Source organism: Grampus griseus (assembly GCF_964374135.1).
Source record: "Grampus griseus genome assembly, chromosome: 3".
In the NCBI taxonomy this organism is placed as follows: domain Eukaryota; kingdom Metazoa; phylum Chordata; class Mammalia; order Artiodactyla; family Delphinidae; genus Grampus; species Grampus griseus.
The window spans coordinates 12,226,176-12,252,235 of record NC_139019.1 but is presented as its reverse complement, the minus strand read 5'-3'; the positions used below and the strand labels follow the sequence as shown (position 1 = coordinate 12,252,235).

The 26,060-nt window shown below is 47.1% G+C and overlaps 1 protein-coding gene and 1 long non-coding RNA gene across 3 annotated transcripts; one reads left to right on the top strand and one right to left on the bottom strand.

Moving 5' to 3' along the window:
* Nucleotides 1-4,558, top strand: LOC309819723. The gene is made up of 2 exons (XR_014296461.1): nucleotides 1-194; nucleotides 4,510-4,558. It is a non-coding gene; the product is annotated as an uncharacterized lncRNA (long non-coding RNA).
* Nucleotides 1,970-25,840, bottom strand: OTULINL (OTU deubiquitinase with linear linkage specificity like). 2 transcript variants are annotated; one of them, XM_082650155.1, is made up of 8 exons: nucleotides 25,754-25,840; nucleotides 10,592-10,751; nucleotides 10,474-10,505; nucleotides 10,276-10,367; nucleotides 9,353-9,502; nucleotides 6,542-6,670; nucleotides 5,348-5,617; nucleotides 1,970-4,536 (listed from the first exon to the last, which is right to left on the bottom strand). In XM_082650155.1, the coding sequence occupies exons 1-8, from the start codon at nucleotides 25,815-25,817 to the stop codon at nucleotides 4,363-4,365; spliced, it is 1,071 nt and encodes a 356-aa protein (XP_082506281.1). In that variant the 5' UTR covers nucleotides 25,818-25,840; the 3' UTR covers nucleotides 1,970-4,362. The 2 variants fall into 2 exon arrangements, with proteins under 2 accessions (XP_082506281.1, XP_082506282.1); XM_082650156.1 differs by lacking the exon at nucleotides 25,754-25,840 and adding an exon at nucleotides 19,845-19,952.
* Nucleotides 25,841-26,060: the final 220 nt, after the last annotated feature.

Here is a 26,060-nt window from a genome sequence, read left to right as displayed (position 1 = left end):
TCCAGAGACACCAGATAGGAATATAAGTTGAATGTCCCACATGTGGTCCACTCATCCACGCTGGCTTTGAACCACACTCATTCCACGCTGAGCTCTTGTTTCCTAAAGCGCATTCTATGGTCTTCCAGTGCAGACATATGGCACGCACTTCTGGCTGTTCTACAGAGCCTTCTGGTCCAGGGCTGACTGAATATGTGAGTAGTTTTTCTATCACTTATAAACCATGTTGATATTAAGCATAAATGTAGTCCAGATAAGCTTTCATTTTCTTAGCCTAGAGGAGTATGACAGGATTAAAACCAAAGTGAATTGAGGGACGACTCAACTGTTTTCAGAAAATAATATAGAAGTGATTGTACCATTTGGACCCACTTAATTTTGTGTCTGACTATAAAGCAAACATTGTGACAAACGGGATTTGAAGGAAACTGAGTGACTATAGAGAAAAGTATAGTCTATATACTTTTATACTATATAGTATACTTTATACTATACTATATAGTATAAAAGTACAGAAACCTAAGTATAGTCAATACTAAGGTAATGAAACAATATTCAACTTATGACAAGCAACCCAATAGACCATTAAAGTTTTAGATCTATAAAAATATATATTTTAAAAATTTACACAGTAACGATTTACATAGTCTTAATCAGTGTGAAACACATTCTTATAAAGAGAATCACACAGCTTTAGAAACTTGCTATTTAAGAGACCTAATTCTGAATTAGTCATTCCTTTATTCCTATTTGTATAGGTTTTCACATATCAAGTCAGTTATCAGTTAAAATACAGGGCTTCCCTGGTGGCGCAGGAGGATCCCACATGCCGCGGAGCGGCTGGGCCCGTGAGCCATGGCCGCTGAGCCTGCGCATCCGGAGCCTGTGCTCCGCAATGGGAGAGGCCGCAACAGTGAGAGGCCCGCGTACCGCAAAAAAAAAGAAAAAAAAAATACCTTCTTTAATGTGGATTCTCAACATTTTCAGAGTACTCATAAATTAGATTTTTTTTTTCCTCCCCAAGGCCTGCTTGGACAGAATTAAAATGGTCTTTCTTAGATCTCATTAAAATATGAGAAAATCATCTGATATATAACAAAAACAAATATTTCCATCCAAAATCCATTTGCAGAACGTCCCTGGAAAATTAACAGGAATGCCCCTGATCTGGGCTGCTCTTCTCTCCTTGAGGCTGGGCTGAACCTATGCTAGCTCTGTCTTGGGCTCTCCCGTACACCAGAGAAGGCCCTGGGGCTTTCCCCTGGCTCCCCCGTGGGTGGAAATGACTTTGGTTCAGGGCTGTGAAGGCCCACATCCAAGAAATTCAAGTCACTAAGGTGGCCCTGAACTAATACAGTTTCTTGGGGACCTTTCAAATGATAGTGTTCCTAGGATGAAACCAGAAGCCATCTGTAGTTATTTCTTTACTCTGGAGACAAAGCAAAACACAATTTGCATGACTCATTTGGTCACCTAAACCTCCCTCACATTGGACTTTACACTGAGGGTCTTTTAAGGCTAGAGGAAATAGATTAGAAGGGCACGATAGAAAGATAAAGTGAAAAGGAAAAGAAATCCAGGTACCAGGCAGGGGAATTAAACTTGCTTATCAAAAAAGTCAGTCTTGAAGATAAAAGTTCTAAGGATGGATGATGATAATAGTTGCACAATGTGAATGTACTTAATGCCATTGAACTAAACATTTAAAAATGGTTAAAATGGTAAATTTTATATTATGTATATTTTACCACAAGAAAAAAGTCAGTCTTGTACTAATATTCATACAACCCCTCAGTGTGGACACACATGGCCAAAATTTAAGAGAGAAACTTATTCTAAAATCAAAAAAGGACAAGGGCATACGTTTTCATTTTTGCTAAAATTCCTCTCCTCATTTGAACCCTATAAGGTTAGAGAGACATTAAATGTTGGCATCACACAGGAAATTCACTTCCAATTTATTGTTGGCATTTAAAAGTGGTGCTAATTTATATGCAGTTCCTATTAATTAGTTTGTTACATTCAATTATACAACTGAATTAAAAACATAAAAACACCCAGTACCTCTTCCCTTAAAATCTTCTGTTTTGATGCTTTCCCAAAACACAGCAACTACTGAGAAGTCTTTATTTTTTACTTTCATTGTATCGAAATGTTTTCCACAATCTGGTCTTGCCCCTCTTTTTAAAGAATTCTTTTCCCACCCTGCCCCATCCCCCCAACACAGTTAAGGATAAACATCATGGGTTGATATGTCACAGAGTTATAGGCTGCCCATCCCTGTGAAAAAGTTCTTCCTTTCAGTCCTGGATCGATGTGGAAATCATTGCACCGGATAAGGAGATGCCAAGGCCAGTGGGAATACACATGTGCCAGGTACATACCTGGACAGGCTCAGGTGGAGCCAGGAGTCCGGAGCAGCAATTCTACGTGTATCAGTCTCAGCAGAACTGCTGCAGGCTGTCATCATATCTGCTTGTGAACACAGAAGGGACAGTTCATTTTTTCTTGGTCACAGTAACACATCAAGGGGATAACGTGCAACAGTGTCAATTCAATGACAGGGGTGATGCACAACCACAGATGCCTCCAAGCAGGAAAGGACTGTAGAGATCTAGTGAGAACAACTGCTTCGCCTGCCTGTCAAGGTAATGCACAGCCCCTGGATCTGAGCTCGTTACTCTCCAGCTCTTCACCCAGAAAACAAAATGACAGCAGGCACAGCACTGGCTTATGTAGTACATACAGGTGATCGTCCCCATTACAGAAGAATCTGAATGTTATTTTCATACACCACAGCATTTAACATACCTCTTTTTTATTTACAGTAAAATATAGAAATGTGAGAAAATGTTAGCGTCAAACATGTTAAGACGTTCTTAGAAGGGATGTGTAACTTTGAAGTAGTAGATCATTAGCCAAGATTTTAAAGGTTATTTTGTATTCAATATTTGTTGAAATTCAAAACAGACGAGCAGAGTACCTCCAAAATAAAGATTACCAAAATAAACTGAAAAAGTATTTCCAAAATAAAGATGATCAAAAGCTAGTTAGCCTGAGTATATTAGTTGTCTACTGCTGCTGTAACACATTACCAGAAACTTAGCGACTTAAACAGCATATCTATCGTCTTACAGGTCTGTAGGCTAGAGGTCTGACATGGGCTCCACTGGGCTAAAATCAAAGTGTCGGCAGGGACGCGTTCCTCTCTGGAGGCTCTAGGGGAGAATCTGTTCCCTCGCCTTTTCTAGCTTCCAGGGGCCGCCCACGTTCTTTGGCTTGTGGCTCCTTCCCGAACCTGCAGTAACTTTCTTCCTGTATATGCTGTAAGTAACCAACGCCAGCCATGTTGCATCTGTCTCTGATTGTACCTCACACTTCCCTCTGACTGACCCTCTCCCAAGTCCCTCTTCCACTTTAAGGACACTTGTGATTATGTTGGGCCCACCTGCAGAACCCAGACTCCTCTCCCTATTTCAAGGTCAGTGGATTAGTCCCTTAAGTCAAGTCCACCTGCAACCTTATTCTCCTTTGCCATTTAACCCAACATATTTACAGGTTCTGGGGATTGGATGGATTCTCCCTACACACATTAGATACACATGTAAATACACATTAAATATACTGTTTAAAATTTTTGTGACAGTACAATAATTGTCATTCAGTTGCCTTAATCTACAGAATTTCTCTTTTTGAGCTATATAAAACATATTAAACTGGCCAGATGCAATAGTAAAAAAAAAAAAGAGATAAAACAAATTGTACAACATTACAAAGTAGTGGCTATGTGTAAGTATGTGTTTAGATGTGTATATATAAAATCATACATGTTTATGTGTGAGTGTAAATACACACACACACAATTTTAAAGTTAATTGAATGGTTCTGGAAAATCAATATACCATAGAGATCCCTGGGATGGTAATGCTTATAAAAGAAGGCCATGTTTATGAAGATCCCAAATCAGTCAAAGACAAGATTCTTAACAAAGAACATCAAGATTATAGACAAAGCAATTCTTTCCCTTTAGTCCTTTTCCCCTACTTGTTTTTTTCTCGCTTTCTTCCTGTTCTTGTTCTTCCCAAACTAAATGTCCTTGTGCTCTGTTGTGTGTGAAATGACCAGAGCCTTTACAAACAACGTCAAACCACCAACCCACAAATGCATTAGTGCAAGGGCTCTGGAGGAAATCACTGGAAACAAAGGGAAGGCACGTGGGTCTCCATCCAGTGTACCTGTAATCCTGGAGAGGGAGGTCCCGATTCCTCCAATGGCAGCAATACTAGCTTTGCTTTTCTAGAAACATGACTTGCAAGTGTGACCACTGTCACCGGCGAGAGCTGGTGCCCGGTCCAGGCAGACTTAAAAGACAGGAATGTGATAGTGGCGGTCATTCTCGGTCAGCAGGGAGACCTCCGGCCACTCCCTGAGCGACTCCTCTGGGTAGCAGACTTCAAAGTCTCTGGAGTTAAACCTGAACAGTCTGAACACTTTTATCTTCACTTCCAGGGAGTATCCAAGTACAGACAGATCAATCTGGGGACGAGACGAAAGAGAGGTCACAGATACACATCTCCAAATTCCCACCTCTCACCAGCGGAAGGCGAGTATTCTTCTGCTGCTCATGAGACGATGATGTATTTGCTGACCCACACATGAACCAGGGAGGGGGCACAGAGCTGGGGAACGAACGTCCGCTGCGTGGAGGGCAGGGGACAAGCAGAGAAACGTCTCCGGGGAGTAGCGTGAAGAAATCACAGGGAAAGCTGCCTGGAAAAAAAAAACTAATAAAAGGAATGCTTACAGTAATAGTTACACTGTTTTTCCAACGGTTTTTTTTTTTATCGTCTTAAATCAATTTTTATTAAAATGTCATGATTTTGAGCACCTCCTAGGAAAGGAAAGCAAAGCAAAACGAAAGCCCTTTTCTATGGGGAAATGAAAGCATTGTCTGGACTTCTTTTAAAATTTCAATAACTTCTACTTGTCTGCACTAAGTAGCCAAATGCTCTCCCAGATGTTGCCTCAGTTTGCAGCTGGACTTCCTCCTGGGTAACCTCTGTTGTGGGAAAGCCTGTTACTGCCTGAGAGGCAGCGGGAAGGTCAGGAACGCTCCCACGACTGCCATTCGCCAGCCACAGGGCTGCAAAGACGCAGCCGCCAGCATCGGGCAGGAAGGTTTATCACTCCTTTTCCTCACTTGAGGGCAATCATACCCACCCGCCACCTCTTTGCAGCTGGATTTATCATGGCTGAAAGCAAACTACAAACAAACAAACACCTATGTGCTCAAGTGTTGCCAGCATCGTCCTTCATCATACACACACGATTCTTCTGCCCCATTTACCTGCTCTAGTCCACACGTGTCACCTACAGAATTCAGGTGATTCATCATGAAGCTTAAAGGGTCGGAAGAGGTTTCCCGGGTAAACAGGAGTCGAAAAAGACTGGGAATGGCCTTTGCGGTCTTCATTTGTTCATAAGCCTCAGTGACCTGATAGAGCATGATGAACTTCAGAGCTTCGTAAAGTTTATATTCCAGGACAGCATCAGAAAAAAGGATGTTGCACATACTTCCTCTCTTGTGATAATCTTTAATTCCACTAAATTCAGTCCACTAAAAACACAGATGTAAAGTGAAACTTAAACGGAAAAGGTGAATACATAGACCATTGCATAACTTTTAAAGTACTTATAAAACAAACCAGAGATTAATAGAGGGGAGTCGAACTTTAACTTTTCATTTTATATCATCTGACACTGATTTTTTTAACCCTAAGTACTTATTACTTTTACATTAACAAAATATTTCATTTAAACTAGTTTTTCAAAAAAGCACCACCTACTAGGTAAAATACTAAACAGGTCAGTTTCCTAAAGCTGCCTCTAAGGGTGTTGGGTTACACAAAGGACTTTCCAGTGATGAACAGTACTAATTAGTATTCTTTCTTTACCACTCACTGTGTGCCAGGGCGGAGTATAAAGCGATCTACATGCATTCTCTCATTCAATCCTCACAATAACTAACTGTACAGGGTTGAGACTATTCACATTTTAGTTTTACAGATCAGAAAACCGTGGCACAGAAATGGTATTTCCCAAGGAGGATTCATTTCAACGATCTAAAATCTGTGTTTATTCAGAGCAGGAAAAACAATCTTAGTCAAATTATAACATCTGTCCTGTCCCCAAGTTACTAATAGGCACATTTCAGAAGGGCATTTCCCAGTGCCTTGTCTGGACCTTGCACCACATTTTTCTGGGGAAACAGCAGAGCTACGTGATTGTTAAGGTTTCCCGGCCAGTCCACAAAAGCCCTCTTAGCCCGTGATAGGTGTAATCATCGCGTAGAACAGCCTCGCTCCCGTTCATTACTGGGAAGGACACAGAAGAGCAGGGAAGGAAGTGGTCAGCTGCTGGAAGACCATTCCTGCCCCACTTCCTACTAGCGGGGCGTAGAGCGACATGCCTGGCATGAGAGAAAAGGGGCTGTGTGTGGGGTGCATGCTTTCATTCCTAGTTTTCCCCCCTAAAGACTCACCTGTGCTTTCAATAATTCCACACATTTACGTAATTTTCCAAACACATTCGAACCTGTATACTTCTCAGGACCAAAACTGTATTGCTGGATCCAATTACAACCTTGTGAAAAGAGCAGTTTTTCAGGAAGCTTAAAAAGGAAGTAGATGCCAACAGTGATCAGTATCTCAACATGTCTGACACACAATTTGGAATATGTCACAGGAGACAATCTTATCCCATTCAGAATCTTTATTTTAAAAGACTATAACAACAGTTAAGTAAAAACATATAGTCTTTTTTGTGTGTGTGTGTGTGGGGGGGTACATGGGCCTCTCACTGTTGTGGCCTCTCCCGTTGCGGAGCACAAGCTCCGGACGCGCAGGCTCAGCGGCCATGGCTTACGGGCCCAGCCGTTCCGCGGCATGTGGGATCCTCCCGGACCGGGGCATGAACCCGCGTCCCCTGCATCAGCAGGCGGACTCTCAACCACTGCGCCACCAGGGAAGCCCTATAGTCTTGTTTTAGATTTGTGGATTAAGTGATTTGGATCATCTTCTTAATTCACAGTTTCACAACTAATGAAAACCTAAATGAAGATTACGTCTACAGAAACAATCTTTTTGGATAAAACATTTCCCGAACTTCCTAGGTATACCCTTTTAGAAATTATTTTTAACCAAGCACCGTTAGAGTAACATAGTATATCAGGGGAATGTAGATTGTACAAGGATGCACTTTGGGGTTCAACCTAGCTCTGTCACTCTGTCACGCCTGCTGAGAGATTACTCACCCAACACTGTTTATGTAACCTCTTAGCCTCATCCTCCACTGTAATGGAGACAATGACAATTGTCAAAAATCAATGACAGTACTATCCATTTTGCAGGACTCTTGTTGGGACTAAATAAGATTACAGAATACATAAGAATCTGATCCATTGTGGGTATCTGATCCATTTTCCCACCCAGCTGAGCTTGTGGAGCCCAGGGCCTCAGCTAAGTTCTCTGTCCTCAGCAACTAGCAGCAGGGCTGGCACACAGCACACGCTTAACCGCTAGACGCAATTAAACTACCACTAAAAACAGCTCTAAACAAAAGATGGTAAGGAAATAGACCATGTGTAGTCATATATATGCAAATACTTTATATTTCTTTGCTCCTCCATCCTTAAATGTACATCTGTGGTTAGGCATACTACATTCAAATAAAAATTAAGGTTATTCATAAGACTGTGCTGCTTTAACTGTTAAGAAAATGAAAAAAACAAGGTACTGACTGGGAGAAAATATTTGCAAATGACATAGCTGATGAAGCACTCATATTCAGAATATATAAAGAATTCTCAAAGCTCAATATTAAAAAAACCCAAACAACCCAATAAAGAATGGGCGGGGCTTCCCTGGTGGCACAGTGGTTGAGAGCCCGCCTGCAGATGCCGGGGACACGGGTTTGTGCCCTGGTCCGGGAAGATCCCACATGCCGTGGAGCGGCTGGGCCTGTGAGCCATGGCCGCTGAGCCTGCACGTCCGGAGCCTGTGCTCCGCAACGGGAGAGGCCACGACAGTGAGAGGCCCGCGTACCGCAAAAAAAAAAAAAAAAAAAAAAAAAAGAATGGGCAAAAGATCTGAACAGAGACTTCTCCAAGGAGGTAATGTGGATGGCAAATAAGCACATGCGAAGATGCTCAATATCATTACCCATTAGGGGAATGCAAACAAAAGGCAGTGACACAAATGCACCCCTATTAGAATGGCTAAAAAAACAAAACAATAAACCTGAGAACGTGGAGCAACTGGAACTCCGTTATTGGTGGCAAAATGGCAGAGCCAGTTTGGAAAAGAGTTGGCAGGTTCTTATCAAGTTAAACCTATCATGTGACCCAGCTATCTCACTCCTAGGTATTTACCCAAAAGGAATGAAAACTTACGTTCATACAAAATCCAGTATGGGAATATTTATAACAGCCTTATACATAACTGTCAACAACTGGAAGCAATCTGGGGACCTCCCTGGTGGCACAGTGGTTAAGACTCCACGCTCCCAGGGCAGGGGGCCCGGGTTTGATCCCTGGTCGGGGAACTAGATCCCACATGCGTGCCGCAACTAAGAGTTGTCCCACATGCCACAACTAAGGAGCCTGCGAGCTGCAACTAAGGAGCCCGCCTGCCGCAACTACGACCCAGGGCAACCAAATAAATAAATAAATAAACTGGAAGCAATCCAGATGTCCTTCAACTCATGAATAGATGAACAAAATATGTGACATTCATATCATGGAACACCATTCAACAATAAAAGGAGTGAACTACAAATCCATGGAACAACGTGGATGAACTGCAAATGCATTATGCTAAGTGAAAGAGGCAGATTCAAAAGGCTACACACCAAATAATTCCATTTACGTGACATTCTGGAAAAGGCAAAACTAAAGGGACAGAAGACATATCAGTGGTCGCCTGGGGTTGGGGGTGAGAGAAGGATTGACAAAAAGGGATACAAGGGATTCTCTGGGATGGAGGTTACATACTGTGCTTGTCAACACTCAAATAACCATAGGGTAGAAAAGTGAATTTTAGCAGACCACCTAACTTATAAAGGACAGATGCCCTGCTCCAGAAAAGATGCCGGCATTAAAAACAAACAAAATTGAGTGCGACTATCCTTCTGAGATGGTTTGTTTGCAAACTGACACGAGAGACAGAGGACTGGGCTAAAGGGCCTTCAGTCTCCTGACGCCCTGTGTACAAAGCCACCCACAGAAGACCCCGAGCATCTGTGTTGCAGTCCCCATCAGTGTGACCTTTCCCGAATTTCCGGTGTGAGAACGTACCTTCGCAATGTCTTTTTCTTTCATCCAGGATGGGAAAGAGAGGCCCTGGCTGAAGATTTGGAAGAGCACCGACCTTAGTGCGTCGTAGTTGTCTCTCCTTACTTGTCGAACACATTTAATATGCCGCCGCCAAAACAGCTCCTCATAAGCCTATGAGCACGAGAGGAGAGGCTGTCTTTAATTCCACTGGATGAGAGAATAAAGAAAGCAAATCCACTGCACCTTCAGCAGGTGTTACCCCCAAATAAAGTGGACAACAGAAACAAAACAATTATAAATTATGAATACGAACACGTGTCATTTTCAAGTGACTTGTGTGTGTATGGAGTCCATGTCATGCTATTTTAGTTGGTAACTTCCTGGAAGCCCAGAGCCAGGAAATGTCATTCTGGGGAGATGATGTCTGCAACTTGAACACAGTGAAAAATACTATATATACTTTTAAGCCCATGCTAAAGTGTCATTTAAATGTACTTTTCTTTCTCTTTCTCTTTCTCTCTCTCACTCTTTTTTTTTGGCTTTAGCTAGTGACAAGGTTGGACAGCATTGCTGGGAATATTTACCAAGACTGGTCTGATGGAAAGTTCTAAAAATCCTCAAAATGTTTTATGTCAAGGTGCCTGAATCCCTTCAAGGACAGGAGTCTCCACTGCATGTGCAGATGTGTTCATAGGCTTGGTCAGCAGGGAGTTGAAAAGGGTACAACGCTCAAGTGTCCTGAAATTACGGGCCTAATTTACCCAAGTCCTCGAAGGCACTAGCTCTAGGTGAAAGGCCTGAAGGCAATGTCTAGCAGCTGTTGGCTTTTAATTAGAGCCACAGTTGTTCTTGGTGCCACATTTGGTAAAGCAGAATGGAATGCGTGTTTCCCGATTTTTACACACAAATTCTCCACCCACCACGAGCTGTATAAACAGACACACCTTCCTCATCAGCTTGGCATGGGGTGTCTCTCCTTTCCATTCTCTTGCACAATAACTGAGTAAATCAACTTCTGCCTCCACACTGAGGTTCCCTGGACCAAATCAAAGATACAAGGTGGTGAATTTTCCCTTTCCTTTCCCTTCTTGAACCCTCTCTGCACTTTAAAAATAAGGAAGCATATGCATGAAAATATTTACTTTTGAATCTCCTCTGCAGATATCCAATCCACCTAAAAGATAAGGGAACGATAATATCAAAATTCTATTTTAAACAGCAAGGGCATTTTTGAAAATTAAAGATGACATAGCCACATACCTTTTCAGCCGGTGCCCTAAATATAAATGTAGCCTTCTGAAGTAGCAGAGGGTGCCCACCAGAAATGAAACTGCCAGTGTCACTGACCCCTTTCCTACTCTCCACGCGGTATCTAAGGCTTGGCTGGTGACGAGTGTCCAGGAGTGCACTTGGTCATTTCCTACAAAAATTTAATAATAATAACACTGTATAGCATGGGGAACTATATTTAATATACTCGATAAACCATAATGGAAAAGAATATAAAAAGGAATGTATATATGTGTCTGAGTCACTTTGCTGTACAGCAGAAATTAACATTGTAAATCAACTATACTTCAATAAAAAGTAAAATAAATATACATCACAATTACACAAGCCTGCTTTGTTTAAGGGGGAAAAAAAGATACACTGGATAATTTTACCTGTAAAGAGTCTATCATTGATTTAAATAAACGTTTTTTAAAGCATTTGAAAATTCAATCTAAAGATTAAAGAAACACCTAGTTCTCCTATAATCAGTGTCATATATAAAGATATCTTTGTTCCACAGAATTCAAGAGGAATAGGGAACATAAACAGCATGGGTTTCGGAATCCCTCAGACCTGAATTTAAAACCCATTTCTCCTACTTACTCAGCTGTCTGACTGTGGGACACCTCATTTCTCTTCCCCTGAATTTTCTTGACTGTAAAATGGGAGTAAAAATACTGACCTCGCTGGAGAAAGATGGAATGAAATCATTTAAGAACTAGCACAGTGCGCCTTGCACTGTGTAGAATATCTGTTAAATCCAAGAATGATCAAGGGAGTCTGCTCAGCACCGAGCCCACGGGAGTCAATCACACCAGGGGGGTCTCCTGCCGTGTGGCCACCACCCACTTTTGCCCACGGCGATACTCTTAGGTCATTATGGGGCATAACACATGCCATCATCTGAACGCACAGAACGAGACTCAGACAGCAGGCACAGAGACATGGTTTCCAGAAAGTGGGCCACTCAGAATAGTCGTGGATGGAGCTAGGTGTGCAGCTTACAGGGTACACGACGATTCCTGATGTGACAGGAGAGAAAATTCACAGGCCAGGAGAGCCCAAACTACGTACTTGCAATGTTTTACTGTGTGCAACAGATTCCTAATTATATTGTGTTTGAACATGGAAAATGCTGAAGTACAAATGAGGAAGAGAACTTTTGAATGGTGGCCAAACCTCCTGGGGTTCGTTGTGCAACAGTTCCCTCCCTGGCACATTGGTTTAGTAAAATTCCAATGATTAACTGTAGTAAAAGCCTCCTGGATTCGGAATCTACAAGTTTAGCATTTTTGCTCGTATGGATATTTGATATGCATATCTCAGTAAAGTTGCTATACATTCTCAATAAATATATATACTCTCAATAAAGAAAGAATTTACCAGCAAATAAAGAAATAAAGTTACCAGCAAATAAAAATATGCATGTTTATAATTATTTAAAAGTACATTTTTTTATTATTCAATTAAACTATTTATTTGTAGATCGTTGTACATTCATACGCAGCTCTAAGAAATAAGCTTACCAGAGACAGAGAGACATCATGTACCCTTTACTGGAAAAGTACATTTTCAAAAGCAGGTACTTACCTGTTTAGAACAATTGATTGGCTGTTAATTATGTATTTACTTCTACCTAGATACTTAGTACAAAGTTTTTAATGAATTGTTTAAAAACGTAAGCTATAATGCCTTTGCATCTATAATTCAGACTTTTATTAAAGCCTCCATTATTCTCCTTAAAGAATGTATAATATTTTAGTATAAAGAGAGAGCATCATATGTATACACAATCACTGCCTTGTTGACGAGCATGTGGATTGTTTCCCAGCTTTTCACTTTTACAAACATTTTCCTCCAACAGTCCTCGTGGACTCACGGTATCTTTTAGGATAATTTCTAGAAGAGGAAACTCTGGGTCAAAGGGTGTGCACATCTCCAGATGTTACAGATGTTGCCAAAGTGCCCCCTCAAACAGCTGACACTCCCGCCACATGTACGAGCCTCCATTTCCCTAAACCCCAGGACCGGTTATGATTTCTCACTGCAGTAACACGTTCATAGTTCTTCCTCCGTGAAGAGCCTTTTGGAGCATCTGCCTGCTTCCCACCGGGTCGTCCTGGGTTTTGTGTGGACTTGGAGGGCTTGCAGTCACTGGGCTGGGGGCTGGCTGCTGCCCCCTCCATGGGGCACTGCTCTCATCTGCCACACACAGACTCCAATCGACATGCTGCATTCTTAAAAGATACTGCCCGGCCCCTCGGGGCATTTGATTTGAGACCCCTGAAATGGGGGCTGAGGCCTGAGGCCTCTCGACAGCTGCCAGGGCCTCCATAGGGACCCACCGCAGATTATGGTCTCCTCACACCTATACACACGTGCATGCGCACACACGCACACACACACACGCACACACGCACACACGCACTTCCCTAGCCTACCGCCCTAATCCTTGAAATTAAACCCACCTCCAACCCAAGAAAGGGCGATACGATCAACTTCTCAGAAAAAAACATGTGAGGGCTGAACACCCCCTTCCCACGCAAACCAAGAACACGAGCCTAAACTCCTTGCATCCACTCTACCCAGTGCAGCCACGGGTACTAGCCAAGAAGGGCCAGGGAGCGGATCAGGGGGGCTGGTGTGGGTACCAGGGAGCGGCCTGGAGGTGGGACTCAGGAGGTCACAGGGGAGTGGGCTGCAGCTCAGAGAGAACCCCGAGGTGTTCACATAACTTCATGTGGAAATATTATCAGGAGTGGGGCTTTGGCAGTTCAAAAGAGCTACAGTTTGAGCTTTTGCTATGTGCCAGGCCCTGCAGCAAGCGTTTTACAGGAATTGTCTCATTTGCTCCTAGAAATGCAGTGGCATAAGGAGGCCCTGGTCCTGCAGTACACGGGGTGGGTGACTCCATGCCCCCAAGTGCCTGTTCCTTAACCCCGGAAGGGAGGGCAGCAGGACAGCCCAGCGCCGGGGACGCAGGGTGGCTCAGGGGCTCCTCTCACTGCCGTTACCCTGGTAACACGGAGGCCCCCTTGGAGCTGCGGGATGCCCCAAGGAGATGTTGGGAAAAGTGCCGAGCTCGTGGCCGGGCACACGGCAAGTACCCAAAACATGTTCATTATTATTTTATCACCTGAGGACACTGCGAGGGAGAGAAAGATGAAATAAGACGCAGAGCTAGAATTCAAGCACACGGGGCACTGCGATGCAGAAGCTGGACGCCGTCCCACTTGCCTACCCTGCCTCTGAATGATGGAGCGGAGTGAATCCCATGCCAGCTCTGCTACAGCAAGTGGAATCCAGGCTCTTTAAAAAGAGAGTTTAAAAAATTTCTCCTGCATGTGTCCATAACTGGATTACAACTCAAAACAACAGACAAGGAGGAGAACACCATAAATGAGACACCCAGCAAAATACTATCATGATCACAGCTTTGATGATCTCCTGAGTCAAATCTCATTTCCCCCAAAGCAGCCGAGACGGGATAAGATCTTCCATGTCAGAATCTTCCCGGGGTCCCCCTCGGCCAACCGGCCAGGGAGAAGTCAGCACCCGCCCGCCCAACTTCCCCTCCCCTGCCCGGTGCCCTGCCTAACAGCGAGCTGGCCTTGGGGGGTGGCCCCTGGACTAACAGGAAAAGAGAGAAGTTCCACCACCATGGAGTCAGTCTTTCAACATAATAAACAGAGGAGCGAGAAGGGCAAGAAACAAGCGGAGTAGGGGACGAGGGGTGGCTTTGGCAACGAAGAGGCAGAAAACAAGCGTTGCCAGGAATTATGGATTTGATCCTTTTTAACGCTCATCAAGAGATAAAAATGAAATTTCTTTTTAACCCTTTCGGGCTGGACCGCTTGGGTGGTGGCTGAAATGAGGTGATACATGAGGCACCAGGCATTCCTGTGACAGCGGAAAGTGGACGAACTAGGTCTTACACATCCCCCCAGTCATCAGCATTACCACTTGCGGAGACCTCAACCCACACAATCCGAGGCAACCCTTAGGCAGTTGCGATGTCCTTTGGGTAATGACACCAGAACCTCCTGAAGCCAGTAGTGTGGCCATCTGACGCTAAACTCCGATCTGTGATCACTCAGACTACATGTGGCAGATGAGACCATTGACTAGAACTGAAAAAATAAGAAGCCACTGTTCTTTTGTGGTAAAATTCTACTCAGCCTTTTTTTTTTTCTGTTCTCTAAACTGTACCAAAACTGAAATAATTCAAACACTCAAACAGGAAACCAAAAAGAAAAAAACAAACCTGAAAACAAAACTTAAAAGACCCAGAGGAGCCAGGAAACCGAGTGATCACCCTGACAGCACTTGGCCCCAGCCTCAGGCGCGCTCTCAGGGAGAGCCCCAGGGCCTGGCTGGGGCCTGGCCCCTGCCCCACAGGCCACCCCTGGGGCTGCGGCGGCACAGGGAGCTCGCTCCGCCCTCGGCTCCTCTGCCCCCCCCCCGGGGTCCCCCCCCTCCCCCGGGGTCCAGCCCACTGACATCTCCTGAGGCAGAGGAGGAGAACAAGGGCTCCGGGGCGGGCTTCGCGGCGGAGACTAGGCCTGAGCTAAACAGTGGAAAAGGCGACCTAATTTCGACATTGAAGACAGCAGGGGCAGCGAGACACACAACATGGGAAAATCACCTTGTTGAAAACTTTAAGGTGAAAAATACTAAATTTAACATAATAAATACAACAGATATTTCTATCAGCTTCAATGCCATGTTCTGGCTGATTAGCAGGAGATGGTAGGAAGAGTGGCCAAGAGAGATGGATAGGTTGGGAAGCAAACAGGGCCCGGGACGGCCGTGCCCCTTCTCTGTGGCAGGAGTGGTGAAGGGATGGGGGTGCCCCAGAGAGGAATACACACAGGCCACGTGGTACAGTGGGCTGGGAGCGGCCCGGGAAGCCCCCCTCCCTCCTGCCCCTCGCCCTTTGGTTATGCTACTTCTTCCTACCCTGGGCTGGGCGCCAGGCTGGCAGGCAGTGAACTGAAAAGACACATGCTCTGGCCCCAGGGAGCTCTTGGTCTGGTGGCACGAGGTTCTGCTGTCAGGAAAGGCTACTGGTCAGCTTGCCCGGGCCCGCAGGTTAGCACGTCCTGCTGTCGGGGTCCGGCTAACACGAGGCCCTCATGCTGGATGCCCAGGTGGGTCATCTCTCTCAGAGGGGAGCTCTGAGAACCTCAGAGGCTCGAGAATAAAGCAAAATACGGTACGTTCGTCCAAACATATAAGCTAAGCAATATGCAAACAGAGCGATAGACATACAGAACAAATCCTGTTAGGACGTCAAGGCTTCTGAATAACTTAGAGCAAATGGGAGACTCCTAGAGAAAAGTCAGCACAGTGGAGTGAAAGGCTGCGTTTAAATGGTCTTGGCTCGTGCAAAACCATAGGTTAGTTGGGTTTTTTTTTTTTTTTTATCAGCTATGTGGGAAAGAGAACAAATAACCTCTTAATAAATCTTTGAAATGGGGAGGTCAAAAGACTTTCTACACATTGGAATTTCAGGTACTAATCCTGCGCAGTTAAGAAACAATGGTCTCCCGCTTAGTAGAGTTCTATCACCAACAACTACAAGATCAGTATCGCTGAGGAAGAGAACCCCCAACGTGAAAGTTTTTATCTCGAAAGTCATGACCAGCGAGACACACAAGGGTAGCCCTGTCGTGCAACCAACTTAACAAGGCTATGCGCGCAATCTCACGTCCCGTGGGACTGGGCACGCGTCACCCAAGGCTCCTGCCGACCAAGAGTCACCAAACACAGCAGGAAATGCTGCTTGCCAAACACTGAGGGGACTGTGTGCGTGTTTTTAGTAACATCATAGCTCAGAGTATTTTCATGTACTGGGCACAGCGTTCGGTGTGTTAAGTCCCACCCGTCACTTTAATTTTCTAACCATGTGGCAGAGGTTTAAAACCCACCCAACTACAAAAGCAGTAGGTGGGATAGGCTCCGGGGACCCCAGAACTCCAGGTCACTGTACCCAGCCAGGCAGACTCCCTGTCCCTGGTCCGGTGGAGACAGCGGGCTGGCAGAACAAGGCCGGGACCCAGTCTTTATTCTGCCATTTTCTAGCTGCAGGACCTCAGATGAATCACTTTGTCTCAACAAAGAGGCAAGCGGTTGGTGTGACCAGATCTGTCACCACAACTTGAATCGTTGCTGCTTGGCGTCACGAGGAACGTGTCTGATTCTTCCTCCACACGATCTTTGACAGAAACACGGGATGCTTGGGCCGAAGGGGCTGGAATCCCACTGGTTCTCCAAGGCCTGAGTCACACCAGGCCCTCAAGCAGAATGAATCTCTCCCCCGGTTCCCCCCTACACACACACACACACACACACACACACACACGCTGTCCACACTGCAGGTGGGTTCCAGTTCAGTGGATTCATGACTGTGTCCCCTTTTGGAAAGCACTGGCTGGAAAGCACTTTTGAGGTGAAAGTTGAAGCTTAATTCACTGTGGACCTGGCCACCTGATGAGCTGTCACACGCACACTTCATCTTTGAAGCCCAGAGAAAGCAAGCAGAAGCCTGAACTTGAACCCACATGTTCTGACTCAAGGTCAGAGCCCTTTGAATTAACTACACAACTGCCCTTCCTGAGTAATTCTCTTCCAAGAATTCAAAATAATTAATAAGCATGAACTCGAAAGGCAGCTGTCATTCCCACTGTGCCTTTTTCTCTTCTAGATCAGACACTCCCCCTTCTCTCCACCAGGCCTCACTTGACATGATTTGGTGGCGAGGGGCAGGGGGGTAGTCTCTTCACCATCCCGGTCACTCTTCTCGGGACCCACCCCACACTCAGAGTGAGACCGCAGGTCAGAACACACTGTCCTGGGTGTGACCAAGCGGGAGAGAATTCAGCCACGTAACCACTTCTTCATGCTCCATCGGGAGTCAGCAAGTTTTCTGTGTGGGGTCAGAGAGTATTTTCGGCACTGCCAGCCGTCTGGTCTCCGTCCCATCCACTCAGATCGTCCCCGACAGAGGGGAAGCAGCCATCAGACAGTACACAGCGGGTACTGTGGTGTTCCAAGAAAACTTTTTTACAGACGCTGAAACTTGAATTTCATATAAGTTTCACATGTCAGGAAATGGTATTCTTCTTTTGATCTTTTTTCCAACCATTAAAAAATGTAAAAACCATTCATAGGTCACAGGCCATACAAAAACTGAGTGGGACAGATGTGGCCCATGGGCCGTGGTTGGCCTGCGATTGTATGAGTATTCAGCCTGCCATCAACCTAAAGCCGTTTAGACCTGTCGCTGGAGCACATCTCCCCATCTGCTGAAGGGGGAGAGAGAAAAGGTGCTATCATCCCACTGTCCTCAAACCTCCAGGGGGAAGAACTGTCCTGGAGATCTGGTGCTGGCCTCCACCCCTCTACCCTCTCCTCTTCCTCTTTCTTGAGGGAGGAAGACTTACCTGATGGCAGGTGTAAGACCCTGTGCTCAGCTTAGCCCCCTCCTCTCCACTAGGATCTGCCTGCCTGCCGAGAGGTGCCCTTGGGGCTGCTGTCTCTCTGGGAGGGAGGCCTGACCTTTGAGGGGAGAGTACAGCTCAGGCACTGCCTGCAAGCCCATCTGGCCATATGACTAAGACATAGGGATTTTATCACCGAGCCGGCATTTTAAAAATCCCTGACTTCCATGTCCACCTTTTAGTTAGTTCAGAACCTGGGAAGGGAAGCAAGGGGTTATCCAGATCGCGTGTGCAAGCTCTGTGCTTTTTCGACCCAGGAGCTGACACACAGCCCTGCTAAATTTCACGTTACTGGACTTGGTTCACTGCTCTGACCTGTCATGGCTTCCGTGGTGCTCTGTCCCTGTCTCAACTCTTAGGCCTTTAAAAATTAAGCTTGTCTTCCACATCCCAAAATAGATCATTTATGAACATGTGACCAAGAGAGAAATAAGGTACACCCTGAGACAAGCCACTTTCGCTGCAGTGATTTTTCCATTAATCAGAATCATTTGGCCTCTGTCGCTAGTGGTTACTCATCCTTCTAATTGGCTTCCCTTCTCCAATGCCATTTTCCGCTCTGAAGCCAATGGTGTGTGTGTTTTGTTGGTTTGTTTTTTGTATCTTTTTTTACATTCAATGGACGTGTCATCTCCTATTCAAAAATCTTTTTGGCTTTTCTTACTTATAGGAAGGACCCACATCCTGGCAGCCAGTGGAGTCATCTGGAAAGGCCTCTAAACAAGTAAGAGAGTAATGGGGCAACGCCTATTGCACCATCCTAGCCACAGGCCTCGGAGAGCTGGTTTTCCTGTAACCAGGGACCGGCCTCACCACGTAACCCCAGCCACTGGTGGAACCAACTGAGAAGTCGGGCTGGGCCCACCACTGATGGGAGCCCAGGGCGGAGGCTCCCTGTCCTCCTCCCCTAGTCTCTAGCCCTCGCGGACCCACCTACCTTTACGTGGTCCTTCAGATCTGCTCCCCTGAAAAGAAACCAGAGGCTTCCAAACAAACTCGCCAAACATTATAGAGCATTGTACTCAAAGTCTATTGACAGCGACATCCTTACCAGCTGGGCACTCAGAAAGACAATCCTCGGGCCCCGTGGAAGCAGAATCTGTGTTCTACAAGATCCCCAGCGATTCAAGCGGAACCAGAGCCTGGGAGCCACCGCCACCGAGAGGGAACCGTCCTTGCCCTGGCTCTACCTGTGGAGAATCTATCTATTGGCTGGGCGCCGGGCTTTTCTTTAGCTCCCAGGTGATTCCAGTGTATCACTGGCGATGAGACACACTGCTCCGGAGTCAGGGCTTCCTCCACCCTCGGCTGTTTCTGTTAGCTCAAATATACTATCACGTGCCAACTGATTTCCAAAATTACCCTTAGGGGAATCATGCCAGATAGTCTCACTGGTCATGTAATCCAGCTACAAGTAAGTGCTGCCTGTGTTTTGTGTCTCTTTCCCTTTGGCCAGGGTGGGGCTACTTTTACTAGTCAGTTGCTATTTTTCCAAGGCTGGGATCTATGCCTACCTAAAAAAGAACTTTGCTGAAATTAATAATCAAGGAACCCAACTACTAATGTGACCTCCGGGGAGGTTGACCAACTCCTCTTGGCTTGCCTGGGACTCCCCCAGTTTTAGTGCTGAAAAGCTCCTCGTCCGAGGACATCCTTGGTCTCAGGCAAACCAGGACGGGTGCTCACCCCGCCTCCAGGGTCCCCCTTGGTCTGACCCTGACTCTTCCCTATTCTCTCACCTCTTCCTCTGGCTCCAGGATGACTGGCGGCCCTCAGTTCCTCCATCAGGGCTCACTCTTGCCTCCCGGCCTGCCTTTGCCCATGCTCTTCCCTCATCTGGAATACTCTTCACTTTACTCATTCTCCAGCTCTCAGCTCAAATGTCACTTCCTGGGGCCAAGCTTCTCTGACCCAATCCCAAACCCCAGGCTTGGTCAAATCCCTGCTAACTCTCTCACAGCACACGGTGTCCTTTTCCTTCACAGCACTCGTCACAGTTTATACAACTGTGTTTGTGTTTGATTAGTGTCTGTCTCCCTGTGTAGGTAAATGTCTTAAGGACTGGGACTGTGTCTGTTTTCTCTCTGCTTTCCTGGTCCCTAGAAACATGGTAGATAGTTAATAAATATTTGTTGAATAAATGAAATGAATCGATGTAGTCAGAATCCAGTCCACATGTCTCCACGACAGAGACTGCCGGCCAACCCCAGTATCTGTTCTCTCTTCTTCCACAGGAATAGAATCCTGACTTTGGCTGGATACCTAGCTACTCAGAATAAAGGCTACATTCCACCTTCCCTACATGCTGGGTAGAGCCATGTAAGTGAATTCTGGCCAAGAAGTGTTATGGGCAGTTTTCAAAAGGTTCTGTTGAGAGGAGTGTGTACTCCTTGCCCTCCCTCCTCCCTACTAGCTGGAATGTAGGTGTGATAACTGACATTCAGCAGCCATCTTGGATCAGGAAGTAGCTGTGGGCGTGAAACCCATGCAGGGTGGAAACAAAGTGGAAGGAGCCTGGGCCTCTGACACTACGGAGCCCATTCCAGCCCTGGGGAGCCATGTCTGAGCTTTGCCATAAAAGAAATAAACTTAATTCACTTATTTGGGGCTGTTCTGTTATTCCACCATACCTAATCCTGCCTAACAGCCTCTCTCTTGCTGGTCCCTTCTGACTTCTAACATGCATGTCAGAAATGGTGTGGGAATTCCCTGGCGGTCCAGTGGTTAGGACTCCACACTCCCACCGCAGGGGGTGCGGATTCAATCCCTGGTTGGGGAACTAAGTCCCACAAGCCGTGTGGCATGGCAAAAACACAAAAAAGCAAAGCAAAAAGAAAAAAGAGAAATGGTGAGCCACCACTCTTGTTTTCCCTTCCCTTAAATACACTCATGTAAATATAACGCAGGAAGTGAGGCTGTGAAGCGGTCACCTCGTGGGATGGCTTCAGGGCAGTGGAATGAGCGGGCCCCAGGGAGTCAGGAACTCAACTCCAGGTCTGGTCCTAGACAGTCGAGCAACCTGGACCTCAGTTTCCTCCCCTATAAACAAACACAAGGAGGCCAGGCCACTCAGCGCCATTCTCCTCCAAATGCCTCTTTATGTTAACATGTTTCAGAGTTATGTTAGTGGAATGGTCACGTTGTGGTACAGGCACAGGATTTTAAGCAGTTGTGAAACAACCGAGGTTCAACTGAACTCAAAACATCACTCAAAACTTGCACTACAGGAAAGACGCCTGAGCGTGTACAGAAGATACATGAGACCTTGACAAATGCCAGCAAATACTTCACCCCTGAGACATGCGTGCTTAGGTCTGCATGTCTATTACACCAGCTGACCTGAAAGCAGAATTTTGATAAAGAGCCTTTTCCGCAAGGACTTGCGTGGAACCCCAGTTTCTAAATGACAGCAAGAAATAAAAGAGGAAGATTGAGGAGCCTGGGGGAGTGGGGAGGGAAAGGAGAATTGTACCTTCACATGTTAGAGGCTCCACACTTTGAATGAATCAATGAGGTATATGTGGGAGAAGATGCTGGAATATCCAAGCATGAGGACCAGTGCAGTACAAGGTAGGTCTATAAGCAGTGGCTGTACCAGTCCTCTGTCATGACAACCAGCTGAGTATCCCAAACTGAGTTTAACAAATGTTTAAGAAACAAAAGAGAGGGATACACCGTGGATAAAACTGATCTAATAAACTCTCAGTTTGAGAGATTTTTCTTTTTATTTCAGATTTCAGAGGAAGGAATCGATGCACCCAAGGCTTGCACTGCTTCAGGTGCAAAACTGAGGGACCCAACATTTATATTAATAATTCGATTGGCTACGTTTGAATTTCAAGGTGCGAGGCCAGCCTTAGCTACGAACTGAGCTCCCAGTTCATTTGTTAAATACCAGGTAAAATGACACAGAGCTGATTGGGTCTGCCACTCAGCCCTTCACAACTGGATGGCGACTGACTGTCCTCACCCAAGCCGGCCTGGCTGGCCATCTCTTCCACTTCTCCCGTCCTCTCAGCCATTCTGCTTCTTCCACAGCATTTCGACCTATCCTGGCAGGCGATTTGGAAGGCACAGAGCACTGTTTTCCTGTCACTTTAGAGATCTCACAGCAAAGTTGAGGCCTTCTTGTCGCAGATCAACAAATATACCCACGATGTGCCTGGTGTCACTCTAAGACCCAGGGAAAGGTTCTCTCTTTACAGGGAAGAAGCTCAGTCCACTTCTCTTCAACTTGGGAGACAAGACGCTCTGGGGAACCTTCTCTGCCCCGGCTTAGGGGAGAGACACACAAGGTTCAAAGCCCGCGCCCCTACCCACCTCCACTCCTGAGCCACTTGGGAACGAGCCTGTGCCCACGAGGTCCTCCAAGCCTGGGGGGAACAGGAGCTCAGGTCCACTGTATGGGCACATGAGAAGGAAGGACGCTTCCCCCGCCCCCCAGTGAAAAAGACAGCTGTATGTGATTTACATTTAACAAGATTTACAGAGAGGGGTAGGCGTGGTCCTGCGCTCCTGGCCCCCCCAGATCTGGGCAGTGCCTCCAGGACAGCCTGACAGGCCGAGACCGGGACCCCCAGGTCTTCTGGGTCCCTTCCGGCCGCCTGGGCCTCAGCGTCTGACGGCCAGCTTGACCTCTGAGGTGGGCCCACGGCACAGAGCCCACCCGGAGTGCAGGCGCCCCACAGGCCAGGCCAGGTCGGGAAGGCATCTTGTGGCTCTGGGGGCCGCAGGCACTCAGACCCCACCCAAGAGGCCAAACCCAGGTATCTGGGCAGCTGCCGGTGCTCAGGGAAGTGGGCTGGGATTCTGCTTCTAAGTTGGGAGAGGACTCTTGAGAAGCTAACTTCCAATTATCGATACATTATTACTCCCTCTGCCAGAAGACTAACCCTAACTAATATTCAATAAAAATCAATAACACTGGCAAGCAGAGACAGAGCTAATAAGGTGTTTTAAATTACCATGTATCTAACATCCAACAGTTCCACGTAAACGCAAAGTCAGAGTCACCTGGTTAAATCAACAGTGGAAGACTTACTATTAAATTCTTAATTCAGAGGTTTATTGAGCATAGCATCTTACGTGCTACGGTTTCTGGGATTGTTGTTTATTGCCTGGGAATCCCAGCAACAGTACTAACAGACAAGCGTCCTTAGTCTCCTAGAAATGAACATAAACATTTTATCTTCCTCTTACTTTAAACATGATGGCACGTCTATTCCGGCTCAGTTAAATGAAAAAGTAGAACAGAGTATGACTAGAACAAAAGATCACTGGAAAAATGAGTGTATAAACAAAAACTTCTCCCTGTTGACTTATTGTAAAGTGACATTTAAGTGTTCTTCCATTCAATTAATTACAAATCAATAAATGTGTATATAACCTCCGTCTTGAGAACAGATTGTCCTAAGTAACTGAACGTGGACCAGAGGATTCAAGTGGGCAGGAGAGAAAGGTCAGATACACTAGTCCATTAACTCCTTTAAACGGTACATAGAGACTTCAGAGCCACATATAAAGAAACACACGTGTAGGAAGTTTTAGCTCGATAACGATGACTTTTTCTCCCGGGCACACACCTGTGAGTTCCCTTGAGCAACAACAATGGTATTACGTTGATAAGCCAACTTTACTTTAGAACAGCTTAACTGCGATGAGGTACCCTTGGAACCTAGAGTGCTCCCAGGTATAAGCCTGACTGTTTTAGGAGACAGAAGCGGGCGATGGTTAAGAACGTGCTGCGGGAGAAGCCAGGCCGCCAGGGCTTAAATCCCGGCACCACTTACTAGCTGGAAACTCTGAGGAAATTCCGTGACCATTCCGAGCATCACAGGACAGTGGTTGTAGAGATTACATAAGACTATGTATGGGCAGTGTCTCCGCGTCCAGCACCGAGAAGAGAACTCCAATACCCACTGCTACTGTGGCAGGGACAACGCTGGGGGCTGCAGACACATAGGACAGCACCCACCTGCTCCGGGGAGCCAGGTGAAAGGTCACTTTCAAATTCAGTCATTGTGCCAATCAAGAATTTCTACTTAGCTAAAACACATGGTGCCAAAACTTACATTTTATTTGCTATTTAATCCATCTCACAGGAACGTAAGAGTAGAAGTATAAAAGTGACAAACAGGCTGGCAAAAAGTAGCAACTGTGGACCACTTGGTTGTAAACATTCTCTTGTAGGCTCTGTTGCGGGCATGTGTTTTCAATTGCAGTGTTGGTTTTCCTTTTCCTAAGCCCTCAAACTACTTTTTAAGGAAGGAAAATGTTTCCCTTTAGGCTGGAGCTGAGGAAAGAATTCTCTCTGCGCTCACAGTGCCTGCACACCTTGAACCTGGTGCCGTGGAAGGGAAAATTCCTGACAATTACATTAAGCCAAAAGTAGATACCCTTCCGCGCCCCCCAGTCAGCTTTTCCCAGCTGTGCCCCACCTCCGCTTCCAGCTTTGCTCCACCGAAACAACACAGGGAGAAGGGAAGAAAATCACATATGAAAAAGTTCGGATGGATACACCCCCAGGATTCTATAAGAATCCAAGGTGCAGAAAGGTTGAAAATGAGTTCATTCTCCAAACTTTTGAGGGTGGGAGATACGTCAACCACAGAATTCTAGACTGGGAGGGGCTTTATGGATCAGCTAGCCCAGTGCCCTCATTTTATGGACCAGGACCCAGAAGCTTCGAGGCCCGCAGTCCTGGGCAAAAGGATGTCTAGAACTCATGTCTTGTCTCCTAGAACCGGGCTGTTTCCACCACACCCGACACTTTGCTGTGTGAATCAAAAGTTCCCGCTGGGACCAAGAATCCGGACTAAAAAGCAGTCCCAGGAACTTCCCAGTGACGCTGCGGCACCTGGAACAGGCGTGCTCCCCAAATTCACCAGTGGGCTCTCACCCCCCGGGTGGCCTCCAGGGAAATACACAATCGGGAATGTGCTCCAAACTGAGAAGCAGCTCATCTTCCTCAGACCTGGGGCTGAAAGCATGGGAAGGAAAGCACCCTTCACTCGTCCGGTGAGGGCCCCGCTACGCACGCAGAGGGCAGAGACACCGCGACACAGGTGGCGCGCGGCGACCCCGGCCACCTGTGCCATATACTGTGCTGCCGCTCCTGTCCCTGGTGACATTTTTGTTTCAAAAGCCAGAGTTTTCTCTGTTGCTCATCGAGTCTCGACTGCTGCGAAGGTGTCGGCCACATCCTCTGCCAGCAAAGCGCGAAACCCGTCAACTTCCCTCCGACAACAATCAAGGGCTCGGAGGGGACACCGAGAAGGGGACACCGGCGCTCGTGGGCGCCAGGGCCCGACCCCAGCCGCTGCCGGGGCACCTCACGCCGCCGCAACGCATCCTAGCCCGCAGGACCCGCTTTCTCTTTCCAGGAACCCGCCAGCTCTGCCTCGGAGGGTCGCTCGCTGCCTCGGCCCGAGGGCGCAGTTCCTCACTGAGGGGCGACCCCGCCCCCGACGGCCCCCCCAAACCCTGCAGCCCGTCCCCCTCCCCGCCCCGGGCAGGGCGCCCAGGACCTCCCACCCTTGGGATGGCGGGCCCCGAACCTTCCAACGCAGGGCTGCGCCGACGGCCGGCGGGGAGACCGCTTCCCGGGCGCCCGCGGCCCCCGCCCCGCGCCACCGGGCCCCGGGCCCACCTGCGGCGGAGTCGCGAGGTCGTTGCCGCTCCCGCTCCTGCGGGGGGCTCCTCCGCGCCGCCATGGCGGCCGCGTGCTGCTGATGGCCGCGGAGCCTCGACCGGTGGGTCTGTCAGACGCGGCGGCAGCCGGCCGGCGCCCCGTCTCTCTTCCCGGCGGCTGGCGTGCGCTAGAGGCGCCGGCAGGGGACCGCAGCCTGAGCTGCCGCCCCGGGAGCCCGCTGGTCGACTGACACACCGGGCCACCAATGGGAGGCCGCGGCGGGGGCGGAGGCGGGGGCCAAGAGGGCGGGGCTTTTAGGGGTGGG